Below are 18,070 nucleotides of genomic sequence, written 5' to 3' on the forward strand. Positions count from 1 at the left end.
GTTCACTTGTGTCATGTCAAGGGCGACCACTCATGTCACTCGAACAGAAGCGCAAAAAGAATTGGATATAATTAGTTATTAGTCTCTAACCTTTAACCCTAATCTCGGTAGTCGGTCCTGACATTTCATTGTAAAGCACGTTGTCAATAATTCACTAGTCTAACTGAGCATTCTGTTCCATGCAGATTGTGCAGTGTCCACTACTTCCAAGTCACTTACAAGCAACTCGAGAAAGTGGTAAGTAGTCGCGGAGTGAGTAATTGGTGGCGTGAATAATTGAAAGGCGAGCAGTCCAGCCTAGCTAGTGTTTTACTTTGTATGAGAGCCCTCCATTCCCCCCCCCATTCTCCTTGTTGCTCACGTGCATGTGCTGTCAGCGTGAGCTCACGCACTTACTGACAAATGCAAGAACACTCTACACCTTGGCAGGGCCGGTCCTACACCCAGGCAGGGCCGGTCCTACACCCAGGCAGGGCTGGTCCTACATCTAGGTCGTCAGTGGCTTTGTATTGAAGGAAGAAACAAGGTTAAAGACATAGAGTGCAGATTAGAAAGATAAAGAGAGGTACAGATTAAGGAGGAAATGGGGTGCAGAGTAAGAGGGAAAAGAGGGGTCGGTGCAGATTAAGAAAGAAATGGAAGTGAATCGTTCAGATTAAGAAAGAAAGGGGTTGGTGCAGATTAAGAAGGAAAAAGGGGGTGCTGCTAAGATAAAATATTTGTTTGACGTTTCTTAAATTTCAGGCCTGATTCAGGACGGAATGAAATGGTAGCGGGTAGGATTCGAACTCGGTCCCACAGTCCAAAGCACATACCACAAAACCAAGCAGCCTGTAATTAGTGAAATGCTGTCTAGTACAGAGATTGTGGATAGAATGTGGACAAAAACATCCAATGTATAGAAGTTGAATATGAAAACAGCCTGCATCACACAACTGCTGCAATAATAACATTTAATTGAGCAAAGGATAATTAGTTGCTTTTATCATTTACTTTATTAAATTATATGAACATAAATAATATTTGGTAGTAGTAAAGCGCCCAGCTAAACGCTTTGATGGTGATGAGTTCGAGTCGGACGATTATGCTTTAGTTCAAGTTTAAATGTTGTCAAGTTTTAAAAACGCTGGCATAGGAGACCCTCGTCAACGGCTTCACACAAAACCAGATAGCTTGACAAGCTCCATTCTTCATTCGGGAAAGTCCATGATAATAATCAAACCTCCATATTTGGCTAAGTTGAGAAAATTGTGTCTAGGTTTTTTCTTTTCGAGCTGTGGTTCTTTGTGGTGTCCAATTTGTGTTTTTTTTTGTTGTCGTCCCTTTCGTATTTGTTCCCTCCCCTAGTTCATTGTGCTTTTCTCGTCTGCTTGACTGTACGCTACAACATTCCCTAGCCAATCATCTCAATATTATGTCTCATTCTAGATGTCTGCGCATGTGCAGGAAGTGCTAAAAGAAGAGGTTTGTTGTTGTTTCGCAGCACCCTGTAGCTAGATCACTAGCCACTTTCTACTCACATTTAACTTTCTAGCACTTTATTTCCCCCCACTTTTCTTTTTCTTTTAATGATAGCACATTTTAGTATCAAATAACTTAATAATTTGTTTTACATTTCTTCATTTTTACTTAACTCAAATAATTTGTGGCCAGGGAAGAGAGACGTTTGTAGCCATTTAATATCTACAAGATAAAAAGCCAATACAATGTACAAGAAAATGGTTTCATTTAGAGTTTGTTTAAAAGTAGTAACGGTAGCAGAAGGAAAGCGGACAGATACAGAACTAGATTTACAAAGCAGCTGAAAAAAAACACATAGGCTATATAGATTGACTATTAGCGGAGACAAAGACGCATACATTATATATATATATATATATATATATATATATATATATATGTATATATATATATATATATGTATATATATATATATTTATATATTATAATTATAAAGTAGAATGTGAGGTGTATGTATGTTACGAATAGAAATCAGAACCGCTTGACCAATCTTGATAAAACTTGGCAGAAATGTTCCTTGGGTGCTAGCTTAGACCGTAGTCTATGTAAAAACAAACTGAAGACCCTCAAAAAAAATATTTGACCGACTATTAAAGCTACAGTATTTTATGGATCTAAGCTTTGTTTACAATGTTGACATGAGAAAAGATCGAAAGGATTTAGATCTAGATCTAATTTTAAGAACTACACTTTGCACATATAGTTTTTTACTTTGACACATGAAAATACAAAATATAGTCTATTGATTTCATTATTTAATAAAATTAACCTTCAAATTTGTCTTTCAAAAGCATTTTTACATAAATTCGTTCCATATATCTGGGAATTCATAACGTCCTGAATTACTTATAATCCTAATTATTTAACAAATCGGGTAAACCCGTTTTAATTGTGCTTTAAATCCTATTCATCTATCGCTCCTTTCTTTTTTATAGATATGAATGTATCGGCTTCGGGTAAACCCATTTTCGCAAAACTAATTTTATATTCGTAGCGAAAGAGAAAAACTTGAAAGGATCATTAGCTAAGTTTAACATACATCTAAATCCAATCCACTAGATTAGTAAACACAAACTAAGACCCGCAGGCCGAGGGTAATGTCAGGCTAGTATATATATATATGACTACTTTAGTTGTAAATGCTACATTTCCATACAGCTTGGTGTTGTTTAATGTCTTATTATTTAGGTATCTAGCGATAAGGAGTCGAATCCACATTATGGATTGGGTTTTTAGTTATTATTATAGTCTTATATTTTCTAATATTTTTTAATGTTTCATAAATGTTTTGCTTTATCTCTGACCATCTTCAAGACTATTATGTGTTTCTTTCATTTTTACTTTTTATAACTAATTTTTCTTCATTTAGGTTAATCCCGACTTATTTTCATAGAAATTAGGTTTTTTGGTGAGCAGATGTGAACACTACCAACAAGCCCCTCCATGTATGACACTTTTGTTCTGTCAGTTTTGTTCATGTTTTCCTCACATCTATATACATTGCCCCATGGGTTCAACGCGTAGATCTAATAATGGTTAGCACAAATTATTCAGGAGAACAAACACTATAGATTGTATCTTGTCCGCAGACGGTGTCAGTTACACTACCTATGGATGTACTAGTTAAATCAATCTACTAGTAAGTTCACCCGGCTCAGTTGGGGATGTAACTTTTCCATAAGAGCTAATGGTAACAGTGGTCACGTTTAGATTATAAAATTAGTAGAATTAAACAAAAGAAGGTCTTGGGGGTCATCTCCCTTGGGAACTGATCTCGTTTCCTAGCAACGAGTACATCAACGGCCAAGGAACACACAAAAACAACAATCATTTTACATGGTCAGCTCAATTTGTCTACAATAGCTATATTTGATACTTTGATGTAATGTTTTTCTTTTTTGTTAATGACGACATTGGTGTCCTGTATATGGTTAGAGTTAGGAACCTTAGAGCGTGGCGCGAAAAGTAAAATGTTTAAACTTGGTCTGAAGAGGTTTGCATACTGAGGGATTTTTAAACTTATTACCTATGCATTTCAAAAACACTTTAAATATAGCTATTAAAATGAGATGTATAAGATTACTAGAATGTAGCCTACTGCAAAAAATGAACACAGCCTTTTAAGAATTAAACTAAAATCAAAGCCTTGTTGAATGCTAGAATTCAAAGCATTGCGAGTGTGTTTTATTGTTTGTAGCTACTCCATTGTAATGATAAAAAATCATGAATTATTTATTCGACTAATAGAATTCATCTCGAAGCGTAACCCGGCTTCCAATCAGCTGTGCTTTACAACGCTGTACCCTACGTTCCTTTTTTTGCGAGAGCTTTAGTTTTTTTGTAATTATTTCTAGGTATGTTTGTAGGACCATATAGATTAAATACATTGTTACCTATTACCTAAAGATCGTATATATATATAAGATACGATGAATATTTCAGTTGGAACTTTAATTTTTTAAATAAAATATTTAGATTTTCAACTGCACCATAAAAATGAAATAAAAATGTATTGTTTTGTATTGTTGAACTCTTGGGCAATAATTGTGAAAAGATTTTCTTTTTGTCTTCGTGATTGTCTTTCCGATGGCTATTGTGTTGTCTCTGAGAATGTCATGTTCAAGTAGCCGTTGTTTAGCTTTGTGTTCGTGGTCCCTGGTGATTTCATTATCGATTGTAGTCACTTCGTTCTTAAGTCTTCATTGTTGCCACTTTATCTGGTTTTAATCCTAGTAAAGTGAATCTTAGTTGGCACGTGAAGTGAGCTATTAGCGAGGTTGTCGTGCGTCAGCGAGCTTTACTTTTATAAAGGAAGTTCTTTTTATACTTTAAACAAGAAGAACAGTTTTTAACTATCTCTATTATTCGAATAAAATAAAATATTTAAAAAAATAAAAAATGTTTGGCTCAAGCTGGGTATCGAGCCAGGGACTTAGTCAGTCGACTGCTTGTACGAACGATGCAAAATTGTGCAATTATATATTGGTACTTTCAATATAGGTATATAGATATTGATATCTAGTTCTAGAACTAAATCTAGACTTCTGATTTAGAACTTTTAAGATCTAGTCTAGAACTAGTCTAGATCTAGATCTAGATATAGTAATTCTTTTCACAGCGATACAAATCAACTGTTAAATTTCTAAAAAAAGAAAAAAAAAGTCGTTAGAGTCGTTTTTGAGATCAGTGTCCATGCAGATTCCAGATTCCATGAAATACTCACTAAATAGAGGTATTGAGAAACCTAAAACCTGGGTGGACACGGATCTCAAAAACGTGCTGCCCTTTGGAAAACGCTCGAGTCGGATGTTGAAACAAGCCCTTTGATATGTAGTAAAGCAATTTAAGGCACTCGGCCACACTTTCACACATCACATCTGCTGCAAGCTAGTTTTTCTCTATGGCAGAGAGTAGACAAACCATTGAATGACCCACCAATTAAAAAGAGTTGTTAACCCCCCCCCTTCCATATAGAGTATAAACCCTGGAAACATGGGGGCGCGGTGGAGGAACGGCAAAGCACTTGGCTTCCAAACCGAGGGGCTCGGATTCAAATCCAGTAGAATACTGGCAATTTGAATTTCTGGGATTTTTAAGGAGCACACTCCTCTTATGGACGTGCTGTGGCTGAGCGGTAAAGCGCTTGGCTACTGAACCCAGGGTCCGGGATCGAATTCTGATGAAGACTGTGATTTTTTATTTCGGGATATTTGGGCGCCTCTAAGTCCACCCAGCTCTAATGGGTACCTGACATTAGTTGGGGTAACGTAAAGGCGGTTGGTCGTTGTGTTGGCCACATGACACCCTTGTTAACTATAGGGCCACATAATTAGATAACATCATCTGTTCCATAGATCGCAAGGTCTGAAAGGGGTATTTTTCATTACTTAAACAGGGGATACAATTGCATAGGATTAATGATATTATACGTCATACGCACACAGACGCACTCAAACTTACAAATACATATCCAGGCTCTCAGATTAGCTAACGGTCATACATAGACGCACTGTCCTCATACCCTCTAGCTTCTTCCATTCATCTCTGTCGGGAATGTTCCAAGATTAAGGTCAATTAGTCATCTCATTCTCATGATCTCTAATCAATAATGTATACTTGGCTTTTTTGTGTTAGAGGCGTCGCTTCTTTGGAAACCTAGTTCGATTTTTTGGTGTTTTATAGATCAAGAGTTGAGTTTATCCGACGCACAGAGCGATTCGGTGAATGGTATGGAGAGTACATTAACGGAATCAAAGGTGGCCTTAGCGGGTGGTGAAGAGGGGCTACAGACCAAGGCCTGAGAGCGTCCTCGCAATACGGAGATAATTTTTTCCCCATCAGTTCATCTTACAAATATGTGGGACCGCTGCCACCCATTGCAATGTAGTGTACCGATACGGTATAGACTGAAATGAATTGTTATGGATCTCTCATTATGATACAATTCCCCTGTAACAGTGATTCCCAAAGTGGTCTGTATAGACCCCCATGAGTCTACTACGACTTCCAAGTGGTCTATGTCAGTGTAAAAAATGAATTGGAGGTCTCTAAGTGAATTTCATTTCAGCAGCTCGTAATTTTAATTTTGATTTTCCTTTTTTTTTATAAGTAAAAGTAGATAGTAAAGTTTCCCTTTCAGACCTTGCGATCTAGAGGGAAGGTGATATAAAGGTCATCTGTTTCTGCGCCCAAGGCGTTAGGCGCTTCCGCGGTGTCGAATGTAATCAAACCAAATGGAGGTAACACTTAACGAAATGTAGAATCCACTAGCACCGGCGAAAGGCCGAACAATCAATAGAAGTTAGTCGACGCTGATACTGAATATCAAACAAGTTTAATAGCAATGAAGGGCACCATCGAATGTCAACCAACGTTCATAAAAGGCTACTTATTTCTAGAATGACATGAATGCCGTCTGTTGATGTCGACTTTTCGTTCTTCCTCTAAAACCCTCTCCTTGTTTTACTAGTCACATCATTGTCACTAAGTCAAAACTTCCCCTATTTCCGAAACAAAGAATTAATTCCTAATTGTGCCATAACAACGGTTAACGAGGGTGTCATGTGACCAACACAGCTACCAACCGCCTTTACTTTTCCCCAACGAATTAAGGCTGGGTGGACTCAGAGACGTCCTAATGATCCTGAAATTAAAAAGCCCAGTCTTCTTCGGGATTCGAACTCAGGAGCCCTTCATGTGTATTTTCAATATTTCACTCCAAAATAAAAATATATATTATTCATTCAACATAACTCTGTGTTGCAATATTATAAACAAATTATTTTAATTCTATTTTTTTTTATAAAACTCCTTGTCTATCAATTGCCATTGTCTCATCAAAAAGACCTAGTCCATCAATTTGCCATGGTTTTATCAAAATTTCCTAACCCATCATTAGCCATGGTTTTATCAAAATTTCCTATCCAATCAATTGCCAAGGTTTGATAAAAATGTCCTGGCCTATCCATTCTAAGGGTTTGGTCCCCTAGTAGCTAATCCATTACATGAAACAATCACATCGCAGTTGTGTGTGTGTGTGTGTGTGCATGTATGTATCGACAGAAACGTCTTTGGTGTCGGTGTCTCCAGGTGCGATTATTTAAAGTTGTCCCCATGTAAAAAAAAAAAAAAGGGGGGGGGGTCCACTTTGTTGTAAACCTATGAAGGGATGTCACCCAGGACGCAGCGCACCATTCCAGCCCCCCCCCCTCATTTTCACCACGGATAATTTATTTTTCACCCTTGAAACCGTGGTTTGACCCAACCTGCAAGGCGTCATGGGTTCTAGAATTAATCTATGCCCTAATACAGTTGCGACACTGTTGTAATTATTAAATAGCCCTGGTCCCTGTCAGCGAGGCGATCATTGTTGTGCACACAGACCTATATATAAATATATTATCTCTAGACTGGACATGGAGATCTTTTAACACTACAAAAAAATGTCGCGAACATTTTGTTAAAGTTGAAACAAGACGTTCATTTGTAAAGAAGTTATAAGAAGTAAAGTCTTTCTTTTTTAACCCTGACCTATGTAACATATAATTAAATTTTTAGATATAGATCTAGTAATTGAACATCAAAAATAAGAGTACCCTCGTCTCATAATTATTATTTTGCAATTTATAGATACATAATCTAGAAAGATCTAGGTAATCATTCTATTTAAATGTAAATAAGATCAACAGACATGAATTATTTCGATCTAGGATTTTTGAAACATTATCTCAATGGAAACTAACAGGAAATGGCTTTGTTTCATATATTTGCGTGAATATATAGTTCTGTGATTAATAGCCCATTCTAAAGAAAATCCGAGAAATGATTTTGCATTATTTCTAAACTTTGAAAACTAAAGATCATTACTTTTCTAAGACGAAAAAGATTGATTTTCCTACATTTGGGGCGACTTCCCTTACAGCTTGAAAAAGAGTTACGAACATAAAAATCTATACATTTAGGTCTGTGAATCGATCAATCGCTGATAAGAATTTATTTCCGATTTCCAGTCTAGATATAATATATATAGGTCTATGATTGTGCATGTGTGTGTATTCTATGAAAGAACAACCACCTAAGTTTTACAAAACAATTGTACACTTGTTGAAATTGGAAATAAACTATGCAAGTTCAACTATAACACGTAATGTAATTAACATTCCGATAGAACAAAGTTGTTTTAACTAATTATTTAACTTTTGTAAGTACATTCTATTAAACAGTCCGATTCTAAAGCATTTAGCGTTCTTATAATTTCACTTCTATTTTACAATGAGACATGATAAATAACATTTTAAAATCTTTTTTTTTTATCATAAACTTATGCAGAAACATGTTAACTATATTGAAAACTAACATAATTAACTTTTTATAATGTTTTAAATAAATTTCCTTTTGTTGCATCCGGGTACTTTTTGTTGTTTAAGAATAGCGCAAATTCTGAGGTTTCCTTTAATTAAAATAATAAATGTATGCAATGTTACTATTGGAAGAAATAACAAGGTTACAAATAACAGTTTGTGTGGAAACACAAACTCAAAATCGGCCCCCGAAGTAAAATGTTTTACATAATTCGGATAATCCTTCAGAGTTGAAGATAGTTTACTTCCTAGTCCAAACCTCCCGCAGGACGACGGGGGATGGGAGCAGGCAGGGTTTGAACCTTCGATCGTCGATAAATCCAAACGACAGTCCAGTGCGCAAACCGCACGACCAGTGGTCCACACAGGTAGGCTTCAATATTTTCAGAAAGAAAATCCGAATGAAATTATATCAAAGACAAATGAGAGATAAGAATTGAGAAAGAAGGTTAACAGATCTTGTGTAGTGCCCCAACCGTCCCGCAGATCAAAGGATACGTGAAAGTGAATGTAAAGTTAGATGTGAACCTGGCCTAACTAGTTTGTGGTCTATAGGGCAGATGATGTAAAGTTCATCTGTTTTTGTGGCCTACGGTTAACGAGGGTGTCATGTAGCCAGCACAACGACCAACCGCCTTTGCTTTTCCCCAACTAATGTCAGGTACCCATTAGAGCTGGGTAGACTCAGAAGTTGAAAATCCCAGTCTTCACCAGGATTCGAACCCGGGACCCTCGGTTCGAACTATATATAGTTAATTGTTTTAAAAAGGCTCAATCTCTTTTTTTTTTTTTTTTTTAAAGGAAACCTCAGAATTTGCGCTATTCAGTTTTAGCTTTATCATCATAGGAATCCTTGGGCTTTATGCCTCTTTTCTTTGCCTCTTTTTTGGGCTTTATATGCCTCTTTTATGGGCCATCTTGCCTCTTTTGTGGGCTTTTTTTTTTTTTTTTTTTTTTTTTTTTTTTTTTAATACGTCTATATTTGTAAATTATGTTCACGAAAATGATGTTTATAAGATTACTATTCGTCTTAAATTAGGTCTAACATATAATGCATACTAATTAGCTTTTTCTTATAAAAAACTGCTTGCATAATTAATTTTAAAAATTAGAATTTTCGCTTTCAGGAAAAAAAAAAAATAACCGTTGCATCAGAACTTTGAATGGTCTAAAATATTGTGAAGTCGGATTTTCAATATCTCTTCTAGTTTACGAGATCTAAACGGGACGGACGGATAGACGCACAGACGGACAGACATTTCGCACAAAACTAATAGCGTCTTTTCCCCTTTCGGGGGCCGCTAAATATGTGGGTTGTATGCGAACTTTCTTGCGTCTATGGCAGGGGTCGGTAACTTGCGGATCTTTAGTTCCATGCGCAAATAATATTTATTGTATCGAAAAAAAAACATCTAAAAATATTCTGATTCGATTAACAAGTATTAGGCACCAATTCTATCTCTCAGCCACTTGTACTCGCTTTTCACCCCTCCCCCATGTCTTGAAATGCAACATTTGTTGGTGAAAGATATTCAACTTTTTTTTTACTTATCATTTGATATATATGAGTCTTGCGACATAAAAGACACGGCACACGTTGACCTTTTTGTCAGGTATATGTCTTCCCAAGGTCTAAAAGAAGAACTTCTAGGATTGCTACCGCTCTCGTAACAAACTAGTGGAGAAGATACAGCTAATGTGCAAAAATACCTTGAAGACAATACATGTATAATCAATACAAATAAAATCTTTTTCAATAGCAACTGATGGAGCCAGAGTATGAAGGGAAAAAAATAAAGAGGCAACTACGATTCTTTGGCGCACAATAAACCACCAAATTCTTATGTTTCACTGCATAATACACCAACCAGCGCTTTGTGCCCAAACATTTCCGGACGAAATAGTTGAGGTCATACATTGGCTAATCAAGATTGTTGACAGCATCTTGTCAAAAGCATTCAACCATCGTCAGTTAAAGGAATTTTTAACAAAATGGAGACTCGGTATTTCGACCTCATTCTTTACATTAAAGTGCGATGGCTTTCCAAAGGTATGATATTGAAACGTTTTGCTTTGTGCTTGAATAAAATAGATACATTTATAAATGAAAAAAACATTAATCAACCTGAATTAGAGAACGATAAATGGTTAAAAAATTTACTTTATGGTGGACAGTGAAATTAAATGAGTAGAATCTAAAACTGCAAGGAAATGGAAAGCCAGCCTATGTTTTGGTAGAAGAATTGGTTTGTTTTCAAGAAAAAAATCATTTCGCAGAAGATATTAGAGCGCTCAATTACTTCATTTTCAATTTGTAAATATTGCGATAAAACCAGTGCAACTGTTGACACGAGTTACTTCAGTACAGTTATAACGAAAAATGAAAGATGAATTTGCTGACAGATTTGAGCAATGCAAAGAACAAAGAAAACGATTGTAGCGTGTATTAAAAACATCCTCTCAACACAACTAGTAACGAAATACTCATTGATCCATTTGAAGTTTTTACTGGATCTCTAGATATGTAATTGATCGATTTAAAAAGTCAAGTTTTATGGGGTGGGAAATTAACAGAGTTGAAAATCAAGTTGGAAGAATTGAAGGTCCAGAAAAGCGTGTAACGCAACAAAAGTGGACAGCTTTAATTAAAAGAAATGCCGAGTGATTAGGCACTAATATTCAACGCATAGAATAATCTTCCAGATTGCTAGTCAGGTGAAAAGTTGGCATTTGGAAGGCTGACTATCTTCGGATCGACATATTCGTGCGAGTAAGCGTTCTCTTGCATGAATATAATTACAAGTAAAGAAAGAAGCCAACTAGCAAATGAAAATAAGATTCATGTTTGATACTAAAAACAAGTTATGAGACCAATTTCTCCAAACTTTCTAAAACCATGCAAATCCATTGTTCCCTCTGAATTAGTTTGCACACTTGTTTGTTATTGAAGTCAAAGTTAGTGTTGTACGTAAATGTTGAAATTGTATACTTAAATAATAAGTAATTATCTAATAATACTATATATATATATATATATATATATATATATATATTGTATTAACTTAAATGAGGCAACTCAACGAGACATAAATGTTTATTTACACGTAGACATAATTTGTTGTGAAAAACATTATTTATATAAAGATAAATAGATATATTTTCTTATGACTAAATAGATTCGTTGTTTTCTTAATAAAAAAAAACTTTATTTATGCGAGTACTATTTATTGTTTGGAAGAAAGAACAAATCTTGTGGCTCTTTAAAAACGTTGAAATTTTGTAAATTGTAATTTTTGGCTCTTCCGCCTCAAAAGGTTGCCGACCCTTGGTCTAGGGCAGGAAAAAGGACAAGCAAATGAAAGCAAGAACTATGAACAATTTCTGAACAAAGTTTTTACATTTGTTGTTGTGATACCATAAAATTCGTTATTTATTTTTTTTTTTGCAATGTATCTTTTAGAAAATAAATTGAAAAAAGAAAAAAAAATATCCCAAGTCTAACCCCTGACTCTAACCTTAGTCAAGAGAGTTCAGTTGACGTTCTTTTCACTACATAAACTTTAAAACAATTTCGTGTTGTACAACTGTTTTTGAGTCTCGAAAAGTATTGACTGATCGATTGGAAGTAATCAGTGACCTGAAGTATTCAGTGCTCAAAAGTCATAGGACTTTGTGATCAACAAAACCAGTTGCCACATGCATATTTGTCCACATCTCATGCGGACGAACCCGTTGTTCACTGGCCATCCATTTTGTTTTGGTCTTTTGCGCCTGTCTTCAATTAGGGATTTCTTTGGATTTCAAACATGTCCCTGCGGCCTTTTTGAAAGCTCTCCAACTGTCTCTCTCCTGAATTATTGCGTCTCTTCGAACAATGCGCTAGGCCATGCACGAGCTTGCATTGAGTTTGACAGTCACTTTTTTTATCTACCATGCACGAAACTCTCCATGTATAAATCAATAGTTGTGCATGTCAATTAAAGACTTGAACTGTTTAATCACTGGTTTTCCTGGCTGTTTCGGGCTACCTATCTCGTGATCTAATAACACTAAGGGAAAAGAAGCACTTGTATAAATTTGTCCCAGCATATGGAATAAGAAATGTGCATTTATGTTTGTGTCTTGCTGAGAACTTTATAAGGTTGTGTTTTGTTTTTATTAGTATCTTATAGTCAGTGTTTTAGTGCACTATTGTTACTTTACTTTTTAGTCTTCTGTTTTACAGTTTTTTTTTAATTTAGAGATTTTACTAATGGTACTACTGTGGTGACCATTCGTTTGTCATAAATCTCACAAATCTATTTTGTGTCTGTTCTTGTTTCTGTAATTTTTACACGAGTTGAGAGGTACTCAGAGGATGTTATGTTCCAATATTGACCTAACGTAGGTTAAATAAAATTTTAGTTTTATGTTCTTGATTCAGTTTTTTAAATCAATTTTAATAAACCCTAAAACTTAGATTTTCTTTTCTAGATAGTCAATTCAATATGACAATTCCATGACATCGATTTGTGGGCCGGCTACCTGTTTGTTGAATGTGAAAACACAAACTTCACCTATCCCTTGAACCTTTGGGGCACCACACAAGATTTAATGACCGCCTTTTCCATTCTTCTGTGTCTTTTAGCTTGGAATTTCTTTCAATGACAGGCCTGTTCATTCTTTTATGTTGTCTTCCCATCGCGTTCTCTGTCGGCCTTTTCTTCTTTTTCCTGGTACTGTTCCCTGAAGGAAGGTCTCTGCTAGCCCTGACAAGCTTGTGATATGGCCATAGAGTTAAGTTTGCGTTTTTTACAGGAGTTACCATGTTATTTTGGGGTCCAATAGTTTTATCAATCCAACCAAATCAAGTCATCACACTTACGATCAACATTTTTTTATTTCAAGTGATTCAGTAATGACATTTTACAATCTTATACATCAGTTCCGCAAGGCCTGACTAAGTGTTCCACTATCTATTGGAACTTTAACCTCTCTAAAAAAATATGCAAAAGTAAAGTGTTTTGCTAAATAATCAAAATGTGCGAAGTGTTCCGTTAAGGAAAACGGTTGAGAAACACTGCGAACCATGACATTGTGAGAAACACTGTGATACATGATATATACCTGAATGACCTAGGACCCCAAGGTTTATAGTCTTATTGCCAATCATGTTTTCGAGGTCTCTTGTAGGCCTTGATTGTTTTAGGCCCAGGTGGAGACCTTCACTTGCCACAGTGGCTACACCACCGGATGTATCTGACAGAATTCAAGAAAAGTAAAATATATTGAATCAATAACTATCGTTGTAAAGCTTTTGTTTTTCACAAGGATTATATCAGCTCAGTCTGACTGTCAGTCTGGTAAGAATCATGTACACATTGATTCTATTACTTCCCATTCTAGGATCAAATTGAAACTTTGAACAATTATTCATTGTCTATGACAACACATGAATCAATAAAAAAGTTAACCAATTATTTAATTAATTAATTAGTGGCAGTTAATTAATTTTGTTTATATAGAAAATGGGAGATAAATTTTGCAATATTTATAGATATAGTAGTAATTTTACTGTTCTATGCAAATGTAATTCCAATTTTTGTGAGGTACTTCTCGGGAAGGCGGTTCCATTCCAAATGTCAATTTTTTAAATTGTCTACATAGGTCTGTGGCATATGACTTTATAATGCCTCTGACGTCAGTCTATGTTTTCCATTCTTTCAGCTTGGAGAGGAACTCAGTCTTGACATTGAACAGATCCTCAAGTCCAATGATGTACACCATGAGCCTTCTGGTCTGGGGTCCCCGTCCTTGACCCTCAACACAGGGCTGTTTGAGCTTTACATGAATCTCCAGGAGTTTTCACGTTACAGTAGACACCTGTCTGCTAGGTAAGACACGTTTGCTACGTAAGACACGTGTCTGCTTAGTAAGACACCTGACTGCAATGTTTGACATCTGACTGCTAGTTAAGACAACTAATTGCTTGAAAAGATACTGAACTGCTAGATAAAAGTGTTTTAAAGTACAGTAGAAATCTATCAAGAGGAGTTTCCTTAAATACACATTTACAATGAATAAATAGCAAAACTACAAAAAATAAATTCATTTGACGTTTTATTACGAAGTTTAAAATTATGAAAATCAGAAAGATCCGCAATAATTACACTGTCATTTTTGAAATTCTATGTCCCTTCCAGTTCCAAACCTGCAGGACGGAAGCGATTCGAAATCGGCACCATCGTCACGACTGGCAGTCATGATTTAGTGAATTGGGCATGCTTTGAATGTGTGTGTTTCTGTGAGCGTGTGTGTGTGTGCTCCGTGCTGTGCTCCTAGTGTTACAGTAAAAGTGTTTCTCTCAGCGTCGTTTTGTGATTGTATAACATCAATTCAACATGCACATTTCATAGTCCATACTCTACAGTTTCTCCCCACGTGCCACTTACGCCTGGTCTGATGTCCTGGATAAAAGCCAGGTTTTATAAACGTGGTCATCCAGCGCCGTTCGTTGGCGGCAAGCTCTCTCTACAGATATAGAGCATAGGCGTCTTCCACATCCTCAGCCTCTTCCCAGAAAGTGCGACGCCATGTCAGGCGCGGACGGCCTTAAGTCTTCGCTGTCTTGTTTTCGTCATCTATGTTAGGTCTGACTTTGGTCAAAAAATGTTTCGTCTTGTCTAAGGATGTGCCCCGCGAGTCTCTTACGACATTCAGTTACCACTTCACTCCGGACAGTTTTCCTGACGTTCGTCTGTGGCTATGTACTGCAGTGCAGTTCATAATTGTTCTCCAAGAAGGTGATGCAAATCTTTTAGACGTTTGTGTGGTGGGGGGGAGGGGTGTTTGTATGACAGAGCAAAAACTTAATTCATTAAAGTGGTAGTGGGGGGGGGGGAATTCAATGACAGAACAAGATTTAAATTCACGAGTGCGAACAAAAAAGGTTTCACTCTGTGTGTGTGTGTGTGTCCTGTAATAATGAGTGTATGGTTAACCGTTTGTAAATGAGTGTGTGTGTGTGTGTAATTGTTTTTTATGTGGGGTGTCCACATAGGGGTGAGTGCCCGTGTGGAAAAGGATCTCTGGATTGGTGACCTGGGTATGTTATTCCAAGTCTCCTTCTTAGCAATCGCTGCTGAGTCACGTTTAGCCTCTTTTTCAACATTGATAGATGACTCCCACGTCTCGCGAGCGTAGTTGGTCCTTGCACAATGATTGTGTTGAAGAGCTAGATCTTGATCTCAGATCTGATTCCTTAGTTTGTCCAGATAGGTCATAGTGTTTTTGAAAGACGGCTCCTGCTTTCCATTTCCGACATGTAACAAAGTGATATGCGTCTCGATCGCTTGTGATATTTCTGCCTAAATAACGTTTCTATTTGTTCAGGCTCTGTTTGTCCAATGTTGACGGGGGGGGGGAGGGGGTTGCTTGTTGACCTGTAGCCGACACGCATTACTTTTGCAGTATCAAGATTTGACTTCCCTTGAATCACATCTACTAAAATGTTTCTATCAACATGTTTCAGTGACATCAAACAACTTAGCATCATCAACTACTATCATTGGTTCAAGTGTGCAGTCAGCAAGTGGTTGGCCATTGCTCAGCACAGGTCAGAAAGGCGAATCAAGAAAGCCGTAGAAGTGGAAAAGGTGTGCGATAGCAAGTACATTCATAGTGAACAAGTACATTCATAGTGAACAAGTACATTCATAGTGAACAAGTACATTCATAGTGAACAAGTACATTCATAGTGAACAAGTACATTCATAGTGAACAAGTACATTCATAGTGAACAAGTACATTAATAGTAAACAAGTACATTAATAGTGAACAAGTACATTAATATACATTCATAGTGAACAAGTACATTCATAGTGAACAAGTACATTAATAGTGAACAAGTACATTAATAGTAAACAAGTACATTAATAGTGAACAAGTACATTAATATACATTCATAGTGAACAAGTACATTAATAGTGAACAAGTACATTAATAGTAAACAAGTACATTAATAGTAATTAAGTACATTAGTAGTGAACGTAAACGTTAATAGTCAATTTATTTTGGTAAAATCTTTTTAGTTTTGGTCTGATTTAGTAAATACAATTAATGTATGTCAATATGTTCCCATGGCGACAGGTGGCTCAGGTTGATGCCGCGGTCAAATACAGTACCTCCGCTGTTGACGTCTGCTGCTGTTTTACTCAGGTAAGCTCCCATGGAGTGAGAATAATTGAAATACACATTTAGAATATTTGCATTTCTCGAAATCAACATATTGTTGCTATCTAAATAAAATAAAAATCTTCACTAGAAATGTGCTTCGACTTTTTGAGTTTCTCTTTTAATAACTCATTTACTTTGTTTTAACATTTTTATTTGTTGAAATCTGACGTATGCTGAGAAGTATACAGTATTGTGTGTGTGTGAGTGTGAGAGAGAGAGAATTTTAAAACTTGCCACATCGCCGCCTTCTTATAAAATACAGACGTTACTTCAAAAAAAGTTGATAATAGCGTCCTACGCGTGTCCCTAGGTCAATCTAGTCATGCATTGTAATCAACATGGGCGTAGCCGGGGGGGGGGGGGGTTCTTGGGGTTCAAACCCCCCCCCCCCCCGAAATGAAATCCCCCCCCCCTTTGCAGGGGGGGGGGAACGAATGAAGTGACTGGTTTTTACTTTCATTTTGTTTATTTTAGGTGAGATTTTAATACTAAATCATCACTTACCACAGCACAGCCGAGGCAGTTTTGAGTTAAAAACCCTCTACCAGGGGGTTTTGAGTTTAAATCCCCCTACCAGGGGGTTTTGAGATTTAAAAAAACCCTATCAGGGGGTTTTGAGATACAAATCCTTCTACCAGGGGGCTTTGAGTTTAAAACCCCCTACAGGGGGTTTTGAATTTTAAACCCCCTACCAGAGGTTTTTGCAGTTAAATCCCCCTCTTCTATAAAACAAAACAAAAAAAATGCAAACAACAATCCCCTAGTTCCAACAGCACAGTTGAGGAAGATTTTGATTTTTAAACCCCCTTCAAAATTTACGATAAACCCCATCTTCAATATAAAAAAAGCAAATTACACACTCAAAATTCTATGAGCGTAGCCAAAGGGGTTTTGAGTTTACCCCCCCCCCCTCCAGTTGGGGTTTGAAGCTAAAAAGTACCTCTTTAATATAAAAAAAAGCAAATTACACACTATAAAATCTATGAGCGTAGCCAAAGGGGTTTTGAGTTTAAATCCCCCTCCTCCAGATGGCTTTTTCTTTAAAGTTTAAAACCCCTCCAGATGGTTTTGAGTTTAAAATTCCCTTACAGAGCGTTTAGAGTTGAAAACCTCTCTCTTCAATATTATTTTAAAGCAAACTACAGTCACCAAATTCTAAGATCGTAGCTAAATGGGGTTTTGAATTAAAAACAAAACAAAAAAATTCCAGAGATTTCTTAGTTCAAAACCCCTCAACAGATGATTTGACGAAAAAACTTTCCTTTTCGATATAAAATCTAAAGCGAAATACAGGCATGTAATTCCAAGAGCGTAGTCAAGAAAGGTTACAAATTTCTACCAGTGGCTTGGGCTCCATTAATAAAGTGTGAATAGTCTTCTGCCGAAATTGAAAATCATTAAATGTGTCTCAACAAAGATGGTTAAGACAGATTTTAGGAGTCAGTCATAGAGATCGGGTCTAAATCAAAGAAATC

The 18,070-nt window shown here is 36.4% G+C and overlaps 1 protein-coding gene across 7 annotated transcripts in view; it reads left to right on the top strand.

Moving 5' to 3' along the window:
* The window catches only part of LOC106056272 (BAI1-associated protein 3-like), a 328,613-nt gene that overhangs the window by 283,865 nt on the left and 26,678 nt on the right, over positions 1 to 18,070 (top strand). For 6 of the 7 annotated variants that reach the window (XM_056019443.1, XM_056019441.1, XM_056019448.1 and 3 more), the window contains 5 exons: positions 186 to 237; positions 1,429 to 1,464; positions 14,088 to 14,254; positions 15,892 to 16,015; positions 16,509 to 16,577. In XM_056019443.1, the coding sequence (XP_055875418.1) occupies positions 186 to 237; positions 1,429 to 1,464; positions 14,088 to 14,254; positions 15,892 to 16,015; positions 16,509 to 16,577 (448 nt within the window). The remainder of the gene's footprint in view (positions 1 to 185; positions 238 to 1,428; positions 1,465 to 14,087; positions 14,255 to 15,891; positions 16,016 to 16,508; positions 16,578 to 18,070) is intronic. The other variant, XM_056019444.1, reaches the window with a different exon arrangement.

This window comes from Biomphalaria glabrata, chromosome 2, assembly GCF_947242115.1.
Source record: "Biomphalaria glabrata chromosome 2, xgBioGlab47.1, whole genome shotgun sequence".
Lineage (NCBI taxonomy): Eukaryota > Metazoa > Mollusca > Gastropoda > Planorbidae > Biomphalaria > Biomphalaria glabrata.